Genomic DNA, 20,807 nt, shown 5'->3' with positions numbered 1-20,807 from the left:
TGCCAAAGCCTGTTGCGGAAACGACCCTGGCAGGAGAGGCATGCCACTCACCTGTCGTGCTCCTTGTCCACCAGGTGGTACCTGGCCCGGAAGGCCACCAGGTGAGCATAGTACGCCGGCGCCGGGATGGACACGGAGCGTGTGCAGCGCACGTAGGTGTGACACAGCTGGTAGGTGAGGATCTGCAGCTCGTCGGAGGAGAAGCGATTGTCATCCCAAAGCACGTGGTAGTGCGAGGGCCTGCTTGTTCCCTGAAAGCAGGTCAGAGGGTGAGAAGCAGATACGGACCAGAGGGGCCAGGACTCACCTGTCCAGGTGTGCTGAGAAGCCGTGCTTCCGCCTGCAGCGCAAGCGTCACGGAGGACGCTCGGTGACGAGAAGAGGTTTCTATTACTTACAGTGTATCATCAAATGACCGCCTACTGGTAAAATACAGACCACACACATATTCACTTGTGCACAGGAAATCATAGGAAAGACAATACAGAAGACGCTGTTCTGAGGACAATATTTGTATACCTTAGGTTCTCTACGATGTTTCATTTATAGAGACAAGAAAAAAATCTCTAATAAGTTATACATTATTGCCTTTTAAATAGGAGTTTGAACATGTATTTATTTTATGCAGTGTGTGTAGTCTGGAAAGGTTTGAAACTGAAGGAGGTGGGCTGGTCACCTGCCCCCTTCCTCCCCCGCAAAGTGGGGGTGCCCGAGGGCCGCTGCCCTGCCTGGCAGGGCATCCATGGCCGGTCAGCAGGGGGAAGGGCTTTCTCCGGCTGCCACATGACCCAGCTGGCTGGTCCTTCCTGAAGCCCCCACTCGGGTGCTGCTGCCTCCACCGTCTGTGCTCAGGCTCCCAGAGCTAGTGGGAGTCAGGCCTGCTTGTCCTCTGAGGAGCCACGGTCTGCACCCACTTTTAACCTGGGGCGGTCACGGGGCCCACAGGCAGCTGGGCATGAGCGTCAGAGGCTGTGCGGAGGAGAGGGCGGGGCCAGGCCCCAGAGGCTCGTCCTATCACAGCACTTGTCTCAGAAGCGAGAGCCCCTCAGTGGAGAGGGCCTGCGCAGTAAAGCAAGGGGGAAGGCTGGTTGCAACCGAACCGGAGGCCCTGGAGGGCCGGAGCACCACCCGGAGGCGGAAGGCCAGGAAAGAGATGGTGATGGACGCCGGGTGGCCAGTACAGGCGAGGTGCCCGCCAGACATGGAAGCTGCCACAGGAAACACCACGGGAGTCTCCGCATTCTCTAAGCCACACTCCTCTTCCTCCTTTTCAACAACACTTTAAAGATGTACAACCCACTCAGCCTTCGGCTGTGCCCACAGGCTGCAGGCTGGACGCACCCACGGCCAGTCGGCCACGCCCTATTCCAGGGCCTCAGCGGTGTGTGGTTCCCATGGAACGTCTGAAGTACAGAGTCCACAGTGATCCTCCGAGTTTAGATCAGATCCCCCAGGAGGGGACTTCAGCCCTTCCTCCAGGAGCCCCCCTCCCACAGGGCACAGCCTCGCATCAGGGCGGCGCAGCGCTGACAGCGGGCATGGCTGCACAGGGCACCGCTCCCCCAGGATGGCTCCTGGCAGGCTGCGGGTCTCTTAACTGGGAGGGACAAGGCATGCCCGTGTGACCCTGCTTCTCACCTGTGAGGTGGGCATGCGAGGCCGACCCCACCCCTCGGTTAGTCCCCTGACCCCCGAGTGCTCGCCGAGCCCTGGCACACAGGGACGCCCCTGGTCCCCTCGAGCCTGCCAGGCCTTTGCCCTCCCCACCGGACCTCATCTCTCCTGCCCCCTGACAGCACCACATGGTGCTGAGCCCCCACGGTCCAGTGATCACCCGCCGGCCTCCCCTCAGGACTGCCGGAGCCCCAGGCTCACTGCTGACCACCATGTCCCCAGTGCCCACCCGAGTGCCTGGCACATGGCCTGTGCTCTGCAAGCGTTTGCTGAATGCATGCATGACATCTCAGACACACCGGGACTGTCCACCCTCTGTCCTCACCTGGATGCCAGCATGACTACACAGGTAGAAGTCAAACTCAGTCGGATGGGTGATTTTCGTGTCCACGGTTGTGCCTGCTGGAATGTTTCCGCTTTTCCCAACCTTGAGCAACACAAGAGCCCATTAGACGCGGCTGGGGATGGCAAAGTGATGCAAGCAAGCAAACAAGACTCAGCCACACTGTCGTCTATTCTTAAGACCTTAAGTTGGACTATGCATTTGCTCAGGACTATAGCTCAACATTCAAACGAAGATCATGGCATCTGGTCCCATCACTTCATGGGAAATAGATGGGGAAACAGTGGAAATAGTGTCAGACTTTATTTTTCTGGGCTCCAAAATCACTACAGATGGTGACTGCAGCCATGAAATTAAAAGACGCTTACTCCTTGGAAGGAACGTTATGACCAACCTAGACAGCATATTCAAAAGCAGAGACATTACTTTGCCAACAAAGGTTCGTCTAGTCAAGGCTATGGTTTTTCCTGTGGTCATGTATGGATGTGGGAGTTGGACTGTGAAGAAGGCTGAGCGCCGAAGAATTGATGCTTTTGAACTGTGGTGTTGGAGAAGACTCTTGAGAGTCCCTTGGACTGCAAGGAGATCCAGCCAGTCCATTCTGAAGGAGATCAGCCCTGGGATTTCTTTGGAAGGAATGATGCTGAAGCTGAAACTCCAGCACTTTGGCCACCTCATGCGAAGAGTTGACTCATTGAAAAAGACTCTGATGCTGGGAGGGATGGGGGGCAGGAGGAGAAGGGGACGACACAGGATGAGATGGCTGGATGGCATCACTGACTCGATGGACGTGAGTCTGGGTGAACTCCGGGAGTTGGTGATGGACAGGGAGGCCTGGCGTGCTGCGATTCATGGGGTCGCAAAGAGTCGGACATGACTGAGCGACTGATCTGATCTGATCTGACAGCATTAAAATTAAACACGTACTAACAACTGAAATTAAACTAGTTCCTGTTCTGTTTGGGCTGGAGTTATTTTTTGCCGTCTCATAAAGGCCCCTGAGGACCTTCACTGGAGCATCTGTGTGGACCACTAGAAGGGTTTTTTTTTTTTTTTTTTTTTTTTTACTGTTGAGACCAAGATGGAAACTGTCATCAACATACAAATCTAAGAATAGATGATGGACACCTGATAGCCATTCCTGCCCCCCAACCCCCGCCCCCCCCCCCCCAATACTCAAGGCAGAAGAGCTAGAAAACCCGGACAGATGCCCAGGGCTTCTCCAGTCCACTGGGGTGGGCGAGCCACTCCACCAGAGACCAGCCCAGGAGCTGGACGTGGGTGGGACTACAAATCCTACCAAACCACTTAACCTCAGTTTACACTTGGGCATTGAAAATCCACCCAACACCCAGCTCCTGGAATGGCAAAGTCCTAATCAATCACGAAGTCACTCGATTTTTTTGTTAAGTTGTGCAATTTCAGATACACATACAAAAGAGAAAATCGCCCATATAACCCCTGTGTACCTTCTGCAAGCGCTTGCTGAATGTGTGCACGATGCCTCAGAGACACGTGAAAAAGAAAGGAAATATCTGAGGAGTGCCTACCTCTGCACCTCCTTCCATGCTGCAGTCTCAAATCTAGACTTCACTACTCCCACACAAGCTCTCACTTTTTGTTACATATTTGAGCCTCCATTAGCATTATACTGTGTTACTTTGCACATTTAAAACCTGTATACATGTATCCTATGCACTTTGCTACTTGCTGTGTTTGTTCCACATTGCAATTCTGAGAAACAGTCATTTGGCAGATAATGTTTATTACTGTTTTGTTTTTTTTACTACTTTTCATTGGTATGTAAATGCCAGTATATAAACACACCACAAACTCTTCTGTTAGCAGGTAGATTTGTTACTATTATAAACAACACTGCCAGAATATTCTTACACATGTCCCCCTGAATACTAGCATGTGGGTTTCTCCAGGGTAGATCTCTAGAACTGCCGAACTGTGCTCCAAGTTGGCTATCCGTCTCCACTCCTGTCCAAAGGGCAGGAGAATCCTCGGCCTAACGATGCACTCACCTTGTGCTGAGTGCTGTGTGTCAGATCAGCCGCCCTCCCAGCACTCCCACAAGGCAGTCCAGGGCAGAGGCGCCGACAGCTTGTGGTCAAGCAGCCGGAAGCTGCAGGGATGCTCCTCACCATAGCACCACATCCTGGACAACGTTTGGTGATTTTATCAGGCTAACCTCATAATGTGAATCCCCCAGACTTTTTCTGTCCTCTGAAATTCTTTTTAGAAGATTATTCTCTGAAGGTTTATTAAAACTTGCCTATAAAAACCTCTGGACTAACTTCATCAAATAAGCCAAGTAGTTTCTCTTTTTTTTCCCCAGCCTGTGCCACACATTAAGATGGTCTACTTGTGACGCCTTGGTACAGTTTGCCCGTGAAACTCTCTGGGCCCTATGCCTTTGGGATGATGACTGGGACTGTCCTCCTCAGCTGATTCTGCTAACTGAAGTCGTTCTACAACTGAGTATTTGCATCTGTTTCTCCTGTTTTCCAACGTGCTGTCATGAAGCTGTTATCCAGTATGATTCAAATAACACCCCCTCTGGAGCCAGCCGCTATCGCCTTCTGCTCCCAACATCATCACTAGTATTCTCTCTTTTGTTCAGTCTTGATTGGTTTATATAATCTTCAGCGAAGTATGCCTCACTTGTGTTAATCTGTGCTATGGGCGATTCATTTTCTAGTTCACTATTTTCTATTTCAAGAAAGTGGGGTGCAGGAAAAAGCTGACTTTGATCCCCCTGACTCCTGGCAAGAGAGGTCTGCAGGCTGAGGTGGCAGGGGGGCTACACACACCAGCTCCTCAGCTGTCCCTCAACCCCTGGGGCTGACATCCTTCCTGCGGCTTCAGACTTACTGATGGCTGTCTTTCTAGTTTTATAACACAGCAGTTGTGTCTATATTCTCATCCATAAGTGCTGCGTTAGCTGCACTGCACAGGGTTTGATATGAAATTCTCCTTTTCATTCATTTCTGATCATTTCACAATTGATTATTCTCTTCACCTTTTTAGTGCATGTGCTCCTTATAATCAAATTGAAAAATTTAAGCTTTCTTATGCTTTTTTCTACTACGGATTTAAATCTGTGTAACGGAAAATGTGGTTGGTAGAAGGGTGAGTCTGGCCATCTTCTGAGACCGCCTGAGGCCAGCTCGTGCTTCAGTTCTGGGCGTGAGCTCGGCCACCACAGGCAGGGCTGTCTGCCCCAGCTTGTTTCCTCTACTCTTCCCATTTTCAGTCTTTACTAACTTGTACCTCTTTCGCTTTCTGACAGTGGTCCGTTAACACAGACCTCTCGAGTGGTGTGTTTGTCAATTTCTCACTGAAATTCTGCCCGTTGAGCTTCACCTTTTAACCTTTACATATTTTTAGGCCATGGCATGAGATCCATCCGCGCTTAGAGCAGTCGTGTCTTCTCAGGAGACCGTCTGTCCCTTTTCCTCACTATTAACTCTCAATTTGCATTATGTCTTTCATTTAGGCCAGAAGCATGTTCAGCACTATGGTGCCAGGTGGCCTCAGGGAACTGCTCCATGTGGACACTAACCCCCAGTGTCCAGCCCTGCTGGTGGGCAGTCTGACCTAATGTCCTTCCCTTCCGGGAAGTCTTTTATCTTATGCAGCTACTTTGACACCATGCAGCTTTAGGACAATGTGTCTAGGTGTGGATTTACTTTTATTCTCCTGTTAGGAATAGGAACAGTGTTTTAATCTAAGGAATCCTATCTCTCCCCAGCTGTGGACAATTCTCAGCAGTCACATCTTTAAGTCTCGAGCCTCCTGCTCGCACATGGTTCTTACTCTGGAACAGTCAGGTAGCGTAAGGGAGCCTGGACGCTGCTCCAGACTGGACCCCTGGAGAGCTCCCAGGCCCCCTTCCAGGAGCACCCCAGTTGCCCTGAGGGTTCCCACCTCCCCACATTCTACCTCATCCTTTACGCCACGCTGTCTAGGACCACAGCTGCTCACCCCAGCTGCCCTGAGGGCTCCCACCTCCCCACATCCTACCTCATCCTTTACACCACGCTGTCTAGGACCACAGCTGCTCACCCCAGCTGCCCTGAGGGCTCCCACCTCCCCACATCCTACCTCATCCTTTACACCACGCTGTCTAGGACCACAGCTGCTCACCGGCTCTGAAGCCTCACCTTTGGTCATTTCCATATGGGATAAAAGTCATTCCCCCAGATGCATCCCAACCTGTGGGGTTTACAGGTTCCAACTGCTCCCCAAGCTGAGGAGAGCCCTGCTCCAGTGCCTGTGGCCGGTGCCCGCGAGCCCGGGACGCCCATGCCACCAGGCCCTCGGTACGGCAGGACAGGTGGGGGGCCCAGGGACGCTCACCCGCTCGTTCTTGTCAGTGCAGAAGAGCCGCGTGTGGTGTCTCTTCTGGACCACGATGAACGTGATGCCTGGCTGGTAGTCCTTCTCTAGCTTAATGCACGCCTCACGGATGGCCAGTAACTCGTGGTGCAGAACCTGCGGAAAGGAAGCAGGACATGCTTGAGGACTCCTACGTTTTGGGGCCTCTCGTTACCTTAAAATGACTCCCTTTATCACATGTACGTTTGATACATATTTAAGTCTTATAGCTCCACTAGCTTGCTGTTAGCTGTTGTGATTCTGTCTCTTTGAGCCTGTTTCTTCACTTCTATCATGGAGCAAAAGGCTCCCAGGTTTGGTGGTTAAATGGCTTAGGTTAGATAATGCATAAACAAGCAGAGCATGGTGTCTGGAATATTCTAAGTGCTACCATCCACAGTGGACTTGAAGGCATGATGGGAAACACACACACAAACAAATCAATCCAACAACTTATTTCTGGATTGGAGAGAATCTACTTAAAGACACACAAGCAAACAAACTCTATTAGCTTAGGTGCTAAGCCGAGTTCAAAACCCAGCTCCACCACTAAGCAAGCCTGTGGCTATCAAAGCCACAAAACCTGTCTGATCCCCAGTTTCCTCAGGTTTAAAATGGGAGTTTTTCCCCACAGTCAGTTTCTCACATCAGGAAGCTTTCATAAGCCTCTTATCCTTCATCAGAGGGCAGGCAGAATGAAAACCACAATCATGAAAAACTAACTGAACTGATCACGTGGACCACAGCCTTGTCTACCTCAATGAAACTATGAGCCATGCCATGTGGGGCCACCCAAGCTGGACAGGTCATGGTGAAGAGTTCTGACAGAATGTGGTCCACTGCAGAAGGGAATGGCAAACCACTTCAGTATTCTTGCTTTGAGAACCCCATGAACAGTATGAAAAGGTAAAAAGATAGGACACTGAAAGATTACCTCCCCAGGTTGGTAGGTGCCCAATATGCTACTGGAGATCAGTGGAGAAATAACTCCAGAAAGAATGAAGAGACAGAGCCAAAGCAGAACAATACCCAGTTGTGGATGTGCTGCTGATGGAAGTAAAGTCCGATGCTGTAAAGAGCAATATTGCATAGGAACCTGGAATGTTAGGTCCATGAATCAAGGCAAATTGGAAGTGATCAAACAGGAGATGGCAAGAATGAACGTCAACATTCTAGGAATCAGTGAACTAAGATGGGCTGGAATGGGTGAATTTAACTCTGATGACCATTATATCTACCACTGCGGGCAAGAACCCTTTAGCAGAAATGGAGTAGCCCTCATAGTCAACAAGAGAGTCCAAAATGCAGTACTCGGATTACTCTCAAAAATGACACAATGATTTCTGTTCGTTTCCAAGGCAAATCATTCAACATCACAGTAATCCAAGTCTATGCCCCAATCATGAATGTTGAAGAAGCTGAAGTTGAACAGTTATGTGATGACCTACAAGATCTTTGAGAACTAACACCAAAAAAAGATGTCCTTTTCATCACAGGGGACTGGAATGCAAAAAAAGGAAGTCAAGATATACCTAGAGTAATAGGCAAGTTTTGCCTTGGAGTACAAAATGAAGCAGGGCAAAGGCCAACAGAGTTTTGCCAAGAGAATGCTCTGGTCATAGTAAATACCCTCTTCCAACAAACAAGAGACAACTCTATGCCTGGACATCACCAGATGGTCAATACCGAAATCAGACTGTTTATATTCTTTGCAGCAAAGATGGAGAAGCTCTATTAAGCCAGCAAAAACAAGACCAGGAGCTGACTGCGGCTCAGATCATGAACTCCTTATTGCCAAATTCAGACTTAAATTGAAGAAAGTAGGGAAAACCACCAGACCATTCAGGTATGGCCTAAATCAGTGGAAGTGATAAATAGATTCAAGGGATTAGATCTGATAGAGTGCCTGAAGAACTATGGATGGAAGTTCGTGACATTGTATAGGAGGCAGTGATCAAGACCATCCCCAAGAAATGCAAAAAGGCAAAACGGTTGTCTGAGGAGGCCTTACAAATAGCTAGGAATAGAAGAGAAGTTAAAGGCAAAGGAGAAAAGGAAAGATGTACCCATCTGAATGCAGAGTTCTAAAGAATAGAAAGGAGAGATAAGAAAGCCGTCCTCAGCAATCAATGCAAAGAAATAGAGGAAAACAATAGAATGGAAAAGACTAGAGATCTCTTCAAGAAAATTAGAGATACCAAGGGAACACTTCATGCAAAGATTGGCACAATAAAGAATAGAAATGGTACGGACCTAGCAGAAGCAGAAGATACTAAGAAGAGGTGGCAAGAATACACAGAAGAACTGTACAAAAAAGATCTTCATGACCCAGATAACCACAATGGTATGATCACTTACCTAGAGCCAGACATCCTGGAGTGCGAAGTCAAGTGGGCCTTAGGAAGCATCACTATGAACAAAGCTAGTGGAGGCGATGGAATTCCAGCTGAGCTATTTTAAATCCTAAAAGATGATGCTGTTAAAGTGCTGGACTCAATATGACAGCAAATTTGGAAAACTCGGCAGTGGCCACAGGACTGGAAAAGGTCAGTTTTCATTCCAATCCCAAAGAAAAGCAATACTAAAGAATGTTCAACTGCACAATTGCATTCATCTCACACACTAACAAAGTAATGCTCAAACTTCTCCAAGCCAGGCTTCAGTGATCCATGAACCGTGAACTTCCAGATGTTCAAGCTGGTTTTAGAAAAGGCAGAGGAACCAGAGATCTAATTGCCAACATCCGCTGGATCACTGAAAAAGCAAGAGAGTTCCAGAAAAACATCTATTTCTGCTTTATTGACTATGCCAAAGCCTTTGACTGTGTGGATCACAATAAACTGTGGAAAATTCTGAAAGAGATGGCAACACCAGACCACCTGACCTGCCTCCTGAGTAATCTGTATGCAGGTCAGGAACCAACAGTTAGAACTGGACATGGACCAAGACACTGGTTCCAAATAGGAAAAGGAGTACGTCAAGGCTGTACATTGTCACCCTGCTTATTTAACTTATATGCAGAGTACATCATGAGAAACGCTGGGCTGGAAGAAGCACAATCTGGAATCAAGATTTCCAGGAGAAATATCAATCACCTCAGATATGCAGATGACACCACCCTTTGGCAGAAACCAAAGAGGAACTGAAGGGTCTCTTGATGAAAGTGAAAGAAGAGAGTGAAAAAGCTGGCTTAAGACTCAACATTCAAAAAACAAATATCATGGCTTCCAGTCCCATCACTTCATGGAGGAGAGAAGGGGAAACAATGGAAACAGTGACAAACTTTATTTTGGGGGCTCCAAAATCACTGCAGATGGTGACTGCAGCCATGAAATTAAAAGATGCTTGCTCCTTAGAAGAAAAGCTATGACCAACCTAGGCAGCATATTAAAAAGCAGAGCTATTACTTTGCCAACAAAGATCTGTCTAGTCAAAGCTACGGTTTTTCCAGTAGTCATGTATGGATGTGAGAGTTGGACCATAAAGAAAGCTGAATGCTGAAGAATTGATGCTTTTGAACTGTGGTGCTGGAGAAGACTCTTGAGAGTCCCTTGGACTGCAAGGAGATCCAACCAGTCCATCCTAAAAAGAAATCAGTCCTGAATATCCATTGGAAGGACTGATGCTAAAGCTCCAATACTTTGGCCACCTGATGCAAAGAACTGACTCATCGGAAAAGACCCTAATGCTGGGAAAGATTGAAGTCAGGAGGAGAAGGGGATGACAGAGGGTGAGATGGTTGGATGGCATCACCGACTTGACGGACATCAGTTTGAGCAAGCTCAGGGAGTTGGTGATGGACAGGGAAGCCTGGTGTGCTGCAATCCATGGGGTCGCAGAGAGTCAGACATGACTCATCGACTGAACTGAACTGAAAATAGAAGCATTCCCACTTTGAAACCTGCTGTGACGCCTACCATCCTCTGAGTAGCACCAGGGGTTAGGGTACAAGGATACTGGCCCCCGTCTCTCCTCTCCCCTCCCCTGAAGAGTTGGCCCCCAGAACAAGTCCCCCAGCCCAGACTCCCCACAGCCTAGGAGGCAAAGCGTGGAGCCGGAACAGGCCCTGTCTGGTGCGTGCTGGACTGAACCTGCTGGACTGGCCTCGCTCGACCCCAGTTCCTGCCCCCGCCTCTCCTCCCCTCCTGCCGCAGGGTCCTGACCACCCCGCACCCCCCACCCCTACCACACAGTGACCAGATAAACCTGGGGGCAGAACAGAAACCCAAGATGCCTTCCTGCAGAGGGACGGGGAAGTGCAGACACGGAGAGCAGGGCGGAGGAAGCGCGGCGGCGCTCACCTGCTGGAACTGCCCCTCGGAGACGCCGTCGCGGTAGAAGATGATGCGGGTGGGCTTGAAACGCGTGGACTTGTAGAACTGGATGAGCAGCTCGCGCACCATGGCCGCCAGGTCCTGGATGATCTCCTGCCGGTGCTGCTGCACGCGCACGGTGGCACAGTAGCGGTTCGGGTGGGCATCCATGCTGCCCACGACCTGCGGGGCAGTGGGGTCAGCAGGCGCCCTGAGGGCCGTCACGGGCAAGCCCACCACCTTTACGCGGCGTCTGTGTGTTTGGCCCTGGTGTATATGAATGTGTCCCCAAGAATGTAAGTTTGCCCACGGGACCTAATAAAAAACTCAACGACTGTTCAGAACCCCTCTTCTGCTTATATCGGATGGGGCTGAATTACATCAGCTCAGAGGTGGCCCCTGGAGAGCCTGACAGCGTGCAAAACTCTACTAAGCACGTTGTAACAACTTTCTAACAACTTTCCCCAAGCCAGGTGCACAGCCACACGCGACACCCTAAGACTCCCACCACCAGCAGTGAGGAGTGTCCCCAGGAACGCTGGCCTGAAAGCAGTTGCCTGCAGGTGCCAACCAGTGGGAACCAGTCAGCGTGCTGGGCCCAGGACCGCACTGGGCCGAACCTCTGCGATTTCATCGCTAATCACAGAGATGCTAGACAGGCAGGAACGTACATAGACAGAGGGACCGTGGGAAGCGACACTCACGGCAGCAATGGACGGCTTCTTCCCGTCCCCGGCGGGGGGGTGAGTGACATCTGCCCCCAGAAAGATGACGGGCTGCTGGAACACCGGAGGCCTGCGGGGGAAGCGAGTGTCAGGGGCCGCAGCTCGGGGACGCCGCCCGGACCTCTCAGGACACGGGCACCAGCGCTACTCTGGGGCTCTGCTTGTAAAGACTCCTTATCTCTGGCACAGACAGAGAACACCTTGTGGGGACAAAGAGGCTCGGGGTGAGACCTGCTTCAGAGTGACCCGGAGCGGGAGAGGCTGCAGGCGGTGTACACTGCACCAGGGTGGTCAGGTGGGGACGGCCGCTGAGGCCGGGCCCAGGGACAGGAGGGTTCTCCTCGGGGAGATGACTGAACGTTTCCAAGATAATCGCGTCCATCGAGTCCACGGTCTGCAGCCAACCTTGGACCTGCGGCCACGCTGCAGGGCGCCTGGCAGCCGCATTGCTCTCTACCCAACACCCCAATGTCTCCAGACACAGCCACATATTCTCAGGGGATGAATGTGTCCCAGTACGGAAGCAAGGAGTTGGGCTGTTCTCCCAGGGTCTTCTAAATGCTGGCCACACTCCGGCAGTCACCTCCCCAAAGAGGCGGTGTTGGGGGCCCGGTTCTCCAGCAGCTGGCGGGTCCCAGCCTCGCCGGCTGTGCGACTAGGAGCCTTCTTGATGCCTCATCCTTCTCTCCTCCCGGACTCACGTGCTGCCCAGGTGCCCTGCGCTGAGCCCCCCAGGTACCCACGGCTCTTCCTCTTGCCCTCCCCCTCCTCTGATGGGTCCCGGGTGCACCCACACACGCTGTTCTGACTCACACCTTGAACCGGCACAACCACACCAGCCACTGGACAGTCCACTTCGCCCCCGGCTCCCCGGCTCGCCTTGCGGCAGAGCTCTGGGATTAGCTGAGCCCGTCTCCTGCCTCCAGACCGGGCCTCTTGCTGCCATGGCAACAGGACTGCTCTCTGCAAGGTCACCTGCAACCTGCACACGTCCCCTAGCCCTGTGGCTGAGAGCCTCACGCCTCGTCACACCTGGCTGGTCGGCGCCGCGTGGCGGCCACGCACGGGCTCCCCGCCACCCCCTCCTGGGCTCCAGAGCTGTTGCCTTGCCTCAACGACCTTCCAACCCTGCACCCCCCAGGGCCCAGGCTTGGCCGTCCTTCCTGTCTACACTGCACCCCGCGCTGCTCTCCAGCCCAGAAACTCTAACTACCACCTGCACGTGAGGGGCCCTGAACAAGGCTCTCCAGCACAGGCTCCCCCCAACTCGCCCCTGCACCCCTGCCTCAGCTGGCGTCACCTCATCGCTCCCACAGCCCAGGGTGGGCCAATCTAGACTCCTCTTCCACTCACGGCTCTGGGCGCCGCCGGCCTAGCTCCCACCAGTGGCTCTCCTGGGACAATGCCAGCGGGCCAGAGCTGGGGTCGCCTTTCAGAACGTCAGCGGGGCTACACCTGCACCTCCCCCCACGGCTGCATTCCCCCGGAGCGAGTGCCAGGCCCCCACAGGCTCACCCCTCAGTCTCTGAGCAGAATGACCGCCACACTCCCAGCAGGCAGGCTGCCCCAAGGCCGTTGCATGGCCTGCACCCTCTGGAGCAGGCTGCTCCCGGTGTCCACACAGCCCTGCCCCCAGTGCCCAGTCTGCACCGTGTCACCTCCCCCATGAGGCCCTCACCCTCTGGGCTCCCTTCCACTGTATCACTGCTGCTCAGCACCCAGTGCCTGGCCCTGGCCTGGGGCCAACAGCGCCACCTCCTGCTCTGGAAGCCCCCTGTCCTGGAGCTGACCGTCAGGCACCTGGGGCTCTGGTGCGGCCCTCCTGTCTACATGGCACTGGCCACACAGCTGCCACACCTCACGTGCGGGACCCACCTCCAGATGGGGTCAGAAAGCCCTTCTCCTTGGGCCAGCACCGGTCCTCAGGGGCCCTGGACCCCGAGACCAGGAGCAGCCAAGACCCTCATCCTACTCACTTCCTGCACCTGCCAAGCCCGGGACAGCGCTCGGCATAGCTGAGCAGAGCCGCCCCGGCACCGCCCTGCCCAGGGCGTCACCACAGCTGCCCCGTGCATGGCGGAGGGCCGGCCTCACCTCCCCTGCGGCAGCAGGATGTTGTTCACGCCGCCCAGTTTGACGTTGATTTTCAGACAGAGGTTGGACAGGGTCTGCGGCGTGGTCCTCTGCACGTTCTTCATCTGCACACACTGCGTGGCCATGCCCAGCACCGTGTCTCCCACACGCTTGACCTCGGCTACAGAGAGAACAGGATGCTCAGCATGGCTCCCTGGCGCTCCTCTGCCCACCCCGCGCGCCTGCCGCATACGCGGCCAAGCCCAGACCCAGCTCTGTGCCAGCTGCAGGGCGTCCCCCACCGGCTCAGGGAGGCCCGCTCTCGGTCAGGGGCGTTTCTGCAACTTCTCCAGGCCGACAGGGCAGTGTGCACAGGGCCAGGTTGGAACCCAGGCACTCGAAACAGCAAGCAAATGCTCGAGTAGTTAAAAATATAAACCCCTGAATCCTTAGTCCCTGGCCAATACAAACTTGATGCCAAAGCACTCTCCAGGCCTACACCCCCCTCCATTCTGGGTTCTCTTGTGAAGCGAGTGGGCAACTGCTCCCTGGACAGGCCAAGAGAGACGGGAGACCCTGGGAGAAGAGTCACCTGGGCTTCCTCCCGCTCCTGGATGCAGAGCCCATAGGAGACGGGGAAGCCAGTCAGTGAGTCAACTGCGCCTCTCTTGCCTCTGCCCCGTGGTGCCCACACACCTCCTGTACAGGGCCTCCGGTTCCCACCGGGCTTCCAGCAGATGCACACGCACCCACTTCCAAGTCTCACCATCGCCTGTCGACACCCAGGAGCTTTTCCCACCAGGGCCTGGGACTCCATCCCAGGGCTTGGAAACTCTGAGCCAGGTGGAAGTGCAACCGGCCTTCTGGCAGAAAGGACTCTGATCAAATCCCAGAGGATTCTGAGATGCCACGGCTCACAAGAGGACTGCCCCTGCCCCCCCGAGGGGATTATTGCGTGCACATCACGTGACCGTTCCTCATCCAGTCGAAGTCTGTGTCGGCAGCGAACAAGGTAACCGCACGCCTGCCGCATCCCTCACCCCCTCGGGATGCCCATCTCGGAGAACCGGGGCCTCAGATGACACTGCCAAGGTGGCCCGAGGCACATGTGTGGCCACAATCAGACATCACCTGGTCTCGCTCAGACACAGGCTCCTCCTGGGTGTGGCGGAGGCCTCACCACGCACCCGTAGGGCCGGGGCTGGGGTGGCACCAAGACCTACCATAAACGGGGGTCTTCCCCGGCAGGATGACCACCACCAGCTGCAGGCCAGCGTACGTGTTTTTCAAGTGCCGGAACATGGGCTCCACGCTGTCCGCCCCCTGGGCATATTTACAGAAGCATGGCTGGCCCTGGATGGGCATGCCCGCGTCTCTTGAGATCTTTCTGAGCTGCTCCGTGAAGGACCTGGAGGAGCAGGGCCGTTACATGAAGAAGAACCCAGAATGCCAACGATTCAGACGCACCAGAGGCCCCGAGAAAGGGCAGTGTTAACAGATCCAGACCCCAAGCCATTTTCATTGAGCTCTGAGTCCCTGCTGAAGCCCGAGATGTGGCTGTTTCAACAAGACAACGCACAGAGGCTGCCCACGTGCTCAGCACACAGGTCCCTGAAAAGTCACGATGTAACAGGAGACGCCACATCGTGGCCCCGCCACCCCCACCAGCTGTGACCCTCCCAGGCAGCGACAGGGCTGTTCTTTTACAGTCGGGCACGAACAGCTGCCGCCCACTTGCCCGCAGACGCCGAGCACTGTCAGGGCAAGGAGAGCCATGAACTGACTATCCCTTTGGATTCCCCTGGTTTATCCCATGCGCACAGCTTGGACTCAGATGACATGGTCACAGGAGCAAACAAGACAGCCCACAGTTAAGAGTAGCACTAGCAGCTGCGCCCGTTGCAGCGGGCGGGGGAGACAGATCCACAGCTTCTATTTTAAGCGCAGGGATAGAAACATCCCAGCCTTTTACAATAAAGCAAGGATACGCCGACCCACCCCAGCCAGCTAGCGCCCAACCTCTGTTAGTGCAGTTAAAGAAACCCATGAGCACATCTCTGCATCTACGCCCACGGGTGCACCTGCCCTGGGGCCATCTGGCGCCAGGAGAATGACACAAGGGCCCCAGACAGGAGCGGGGGAGGCAGCCTGAGGTCAGACTGTACACCCCACCCGCCCCGCTCTCTCTGCTGGCGGTGTGGGAGAAAGGGCTCCAGCCCTCATGCCAACTCTCCAGAGCACCGAGAGACGCAGCTCCCTGGGACCAAGGCCCGCTCAGACGCCCACCGGCGACTCCCTGGTCCGTGGGCCCTTCCTGCTCCCGCCCAAGGGAGGTGGGAGGCACCTTCTGTTCCCTGTTAGGTCTTGGCTGCTTGCAGAAGCATGAGCAACCAAACGCCATGTTTATGGTGCTGCTTTCAAAGTGTCTGACACCGCGTCAGGTTGGTCTGATATAGAAATGTGAATCTAAAGTGCTTTTAAAAACAGTGCTAGTTCAGTGAATACTATTTTCTTCTTTGCCTCTAGTTGGTACACTTACCAGGCTTGGCTGCTAAAGAATCCGCCTGCAATACGGGAGACCCAGGTTCAATTCCTGGGTAGGGAAGATCCACTGGAGAAGAGAGAGGTTCCCACTCCAGTATATTTGGGCTTCCCTGGCGGCTCAGCTGATAAAGAGCCTGCCTGCAATGCGGGAGACCCCAGTTCTATTCCTGGGTGGGGAAGATCCCCTGGAGAAGGGAATGGCTACCCACTCTAGCATTCTGGCCTGGAGAACCCCCTGGACTCTACAGGCCACAGGCTGCAGAGTCGGACACGAGTGAGCGACTTTCACTCTCACCGTACACTTGCCGTCATTTACTGTTTTGTTTCTCACATAACCTGCTGCACCTCTGCACACTCACTCCCACGAGTCTGAGAAGCAAAGCTCCCCCTTCCTGACGGCCCACCCTGAGCAACGCCCTCTGCCAAGCCCCGCCCTTTCCGCAGAGCCTGACCTGCCCCAGCCCCTCGGAGCAGGCCTCCCCATGGCCCCCCCAGGACCACGTGCCCGGCCAGCAGCCTTACTTGAGGTGCACCTCCGTGCACTGGCGCTGGGGGGCGAAGCAGGCGATGGCCCACACCTTGATCTCAATGCCCGTGTGGAACTGCTTGTTCCTCATGTCCCACACGCCCTGGACTGGGGTGGCAATCGCCTTATTCTGCAAATGGCGAGACGTTCAGAGTGAGAAGAAAACAGTCCTCTGACCCTGGATTTTGTCACTGTCCCCGCGTGGCTGGTCCCCAAGCAGAGGGCGCCTCCTGAGGCTGAGGACCGAGCCTGTGTGCAGCCTCCAGCACTGAGCAGCCCGTGCTGTGGGGGCCTGTGGGGGCCACCAGTGCTCACAGGAGGGCTGGACTGATGCACAGACCAAGGACAGAGGGACGGAGAGGTGGGATGGGGGAGGTGAGCTGGGCAGAGGGTGGCTGGAGAATGGACAGAGGGATGGAGGGGCGGGAGGGGGAGCAGGGAGGGCCCAGAGCCCCACCCACCCTCACAGGTAGCCAGGAGGAACAGGAAGGCCTTCTATCTCAGAAACAAGGATTTTCCCTCTTCCAGGACCAGCCAGGGCAGCCAGGGAAGGGCACGGAAGCAGGGCGCTTCTCCCAGACCCGTGCCTGGGGGCGGAGAAGCCAGTGGGGACCGAGTCACAGCCCCCTGTGCCCCGCTCCCCACTGCCTGCCGTTGTTCAAGCTACTCCCATTTGAGAACAGAAACAACAGATGACGTGTCTGCTTGATTCTGTCATCTCTCCACCAGAAAGGACCAGGGCTCAACACTGACTGTCACCTAAGGAATCTGTTAGCTGCCTCCAAGTGATGCTGGAGTTCGAGGGACCGGGAGGAAGGGCCGCTGGAGGGAGCAGAGCCTGTGGGCCTAAGGCCCTGCGGGACTCAGTGTGTCTGAGTTGTGGTCATTTACTCCGTTTTTCTAATGGAAAACACTTTTTATTTTTCTTATTAAAGTAATACAAGTATACGGTAAAAGTCAAACATTACAGAAATGAATGTTTTTGTTTCATATTTTTTTCTAAACTAGCACCCTACTCTGGCCAGCCTCCTTCTGTAAGACAGAGAGCCACCAACACGTGTGGGCTGTTGTCAGACCCCGGACATCAGCAAATGTTGCTGGGGGACATTTAATGTTTTGTCTGACAGGACAATGGGTAGGGCCGGTGATGAGACTTGTTTGCTCGCACTATAATGTTTAAGAGATTTGGAAAAATTTGTTCATTCAGAAGCATGAGAAACTTCGAATCCTTATGATTCTAACATTCCTGCAAGGTTAAAGAGCTGTTTTGTTCTCCAGACGCCTCCTGCCTTCACTAAAGACGCAGGACCTGCAGTCCTGGCTTTACCAGGACTCACTCCTTCTGGCATGCAAAGGGGAACTCGCCTCCCCACCGGGCTGCAGGAAGGTAGGAAGGTGCCCTGGGTGCAGTGTCTGGGCTCCCAGGCACACAAGGGGGCTGAGGAGGAGCCAGGAGGCCTCCTGGAGAGAGCAGGGAGCAGCCCCAAACACCCACGGCCCGGGGGGCATACCCCTACAGGGGACTACCTAGCAACACTCTAAAACAATGAGGGAGCCACGTGTCATACGCACTCCAAGACCTCCTTGTGATCTGAGAGAAAACAGTAAGTTAAAAAGGGCAAGGTATAGAAGGGTATTTAATACGTTGCTATGTGCACAAGAAAGAGTGAAAAAAACACATGGATAATCCCCAGGGTGATTTTACAAAGAGAACTGCCTCCTGGAAGATCAGCTGGGATGTGGGGAAAAAAGAGATATTTTCCCCTATAATTCTTTGCATTTTTTGAACTTTTAAACATTTTTATAAATACAACTTGCATTTTAAAATAAGAAAAGGAAAAATCTGCAAACAAAACAAAATGAAAGCCTGCTACAGGCTCCACCCCACCCGGTGGAGCAGTCAGGTCCAGCGGACACAGGCTCCCACGGCGCTCCCTAATGGACAAACACCATGACTTTCACTTTTTTCTTCCTTTTTGGGGGCCGCGTAGTGTGTAGGATCTTAGTTCCCTGACCAGGGATTAAACCCCAACCACTGGACTGCCAGGGAATTCCCAAAGTTGTGACCTTTGAAGTTGCGCTCCACCTCCCCCCGCCTACCCACCACCTTGCTGGAGAAAAGCCCAGGAGAAAAGAATAATTTCTCAGGAGCCCTAAGGGGCTCAAGGGTCAGGATCATACTGACCAGAGCCAGAGGTCAAACATTTGCACTAACTAAACTGAGGTACTTGTGCCCAAATACCACCCAAACAACAATTAGAAAGCAGAGAGGCAGCAGGGAACTTGTGGACAATTTATCACTGACCGCGTCTCCCTCACACAAAGAATGATGGCTTTAAAAGTCTGGTGGGGTAATAAAGTTTACCTTTAGAAAAGCAAAAGGGGGACTCAGGAAACTTTAAAGGGTCAAGGAAACCAGTCCTCTACGAAGCCCAACAGCTGTTACAGGTTCACACAGGAGCAGGAAGGACTCTACCTTGACCATGGTCGACGCCTCTGGGAGTGGGGAAGGGGGTTAGAACTCTTCCTTGACCATGGTCTGCACCTCTGGGGGCAGGGAAGGGGGCTGGACGCTCTTGCTTCACCGTCAGCATTCTGCACACACCCCCAGCACCCGCAGAGCGGCCCCACCCAGCGCACCACCTACCCTGCCCCCGTAGAGGATGGAGGGTGGCTGGAGGACCCGTCCGGTCACGTCTGTCATCTCGTCTTTCACCATGATTCCAAATTCACGAACGTATGGATCTGTATTGAAACTGGCACTTCTCATCTTGAAAGGGAAGAGAGAAGAGGCTCAGGGTCGGGGGGTGATCTTTGCTTCCTTCCAGAAGCCACGTCTGTCCAGAGCACCAGGGTGCCATGCCCGGGGACCCCGTCCCCACCCGAGGCCAGCACCAACGATGGGACGCTCACCAGCTTGCTAATCTCTTCCTGCCGATCGGGGGCTGACCTGGCAGTCGCTCTGATCATGGTTGAGGTCTGATTGTCGGTCAGCTTTTTTATACATCTCTGTCCCGCCACTATGTTACAGACCTGCGAGGAAACGCGAGAGCTGGGGTCAGCAGTGGGCTGGGGAGCGGGTGGGTCTGGGGCTGAGCACAGACACTGGTGGGGCGGGGGCGGGGATTCGTTCCTGAGATCCACTAGGAATGGCAGCCCCGAGGTGGCCCTCTGGTCCACAGCAGAACCCCCCAAGGAAACCCGGTGTACACAGACAGCCCGGGGACCGCGCAGGGAAAGCGACACAGCCGCAGGGCGGGCGGGCCTGGGGCTTCAGCACAGCTGTGTGGGCCCAGTCCTCAGACAGGAGCGTAAGCAGAGCTTCCTGGGAAGGGAAGCTGTCTACCTTCTGGACACAGATGGGAAAAACCCAACCATGACCCAGATGTTTGAGCAACCGGACCAGCACTGAGAATTTAGAACACTAACAGAAAATAGTTAGAACTCGGATCTCCATTTCAGTATTTGATCTTTTCCCAGGCAATTATTCTTCAAACCAGTAGTGGATTTTACACTTCCTGTCCCAGGGGTCTGCTGGGCACACATACACATGATCCTGACCTTCACACAAATCCTGTGAATTACCAAACCCATCTTATTAATGCGAAAACAGGTTGGACCACGTCTGTGAACCTGCCCGAGGTCCCATAGTGCCAGGAGTCACAAAGTTTGGGCCCAGCACACAGAGACAGAGGGCGGGGGCTTGCCTCCAGGGGAAGGTAGGTGTGTTTCTGCTCCTGTCCGACTTGTAAGCACGGGAGGTGGGGGTAGCGCAGAACCAGCTTGTGCCTGTCCTTGAAGTACTGGGCCACCGTGCACTCCACCGTCTGCCCGCTCTCCTGCTGCAGCGGGAACCTAGGGCAGAGAGACGGCTCAGGCCCGGAGCCCGGCCCGGGCCCCACGCACCTGCTCACGCAGCCTTCCTGGGTCTGCCTTCTCAGGGATGGAGGAGACGGAGGGCCACCCAAAGCAGTCAAAACCACACCATGCCCTCTGGGTCACTGGGAACATACCCAAGTCCCAAACTTTTGTTTTATCTCCAGAGTCAGAAAGGGAAAATACCCCCCCACTCACGATATGCAGTAATCACAAGAGACACCTACATCTAGGGGACTTGGAAAGGATCCGGACAAAGACAAAGCCAGGAAGAACGGCCTGTGCGCATTCCAGCCCGCCTCGCACCGACTCTGAAAGTTGTTCACAGGCTGCGTGCTCCATGAGCC

General features: G+C 53.9%; 1 protein-coding gene across 3 annotated transcripts in view; it reads right to left on the bottom strand.

Annotated features, from left to right (window-relative positions):
- The window catches only part of AGO2 (argonaute RISC catalytic component 2), a 95,046-nt gene that overhangs the window by 11,890 nt on the left and 62,349 nt on the right, over window positions 1-20,807 (bottom strand). For all 3 annotated transcript variants that reach the window (XM_055545677.1, XM_055545676.1, XM_055545678.1), the window contains 11 exons: window positions 20,292-20,439; window positions 19,498-19,617; window positions 19,232-19,354; window positions 16,581-16,714; window positions 14,738-14,922; window positions 13,536-13,695; window positions 11,421-11,511; window positions 10,705-10,899; window positions 6,386-6,520; window positions 2,000-2,101; window positions 52-251 (listed from right to left, as the gene is read on the bottom strand). In XM_055545677.1, the coding sequence (XP_055401652.1) occupies window positions 52-251; window positions 2,000-2,101; window positions 6,386-6,520; window positions 10,705-10,899; window positions 11,421-11,511; window positions 13,536-13,695; window positions 14,738-14,922; window positions 16,581-16,714; window positions 19,232-19,354; window positions 19,498-19,617; window positions 20,292-20,439 (1,593 nt within the window). The remainder of the gene's footprint in view (window positions 1-51; window positions 252-1,999; window positions 2,102-6,385; window positions 6,521-10,704; window positions 10,900-11,420; window positions 11,512-13,535; window positions 13,696-14,737; window positions 14,923-16,580; window positions 16,715-19,231; window positions 19,355-19,497; window positions 19,618-20,291; window positions 20,440-20,807) is intronic.

This window comes from Bubalus kerabau, chromosome 14 (assembly GCF_029407905.1).
Source record: "Bubalus kerabau isolate K-KA32 ecotype Philippines breed swamp buffalo chromosome 14, PCC_UOA_SB_1v2, whole genome shotgun sequence".
Classification (NCBI taxonomy): Eukaryota; Metazoa; Chordata; class Mammalia; order Artiodactyla; family Bovidae; genus Bubalus; species Bubalus kerabau.
The sequence above is the reverse complement of the archived record's forward strand: the minus strand, read 5'-3'. Positions and strand labels throughout refer to the sequence as shown.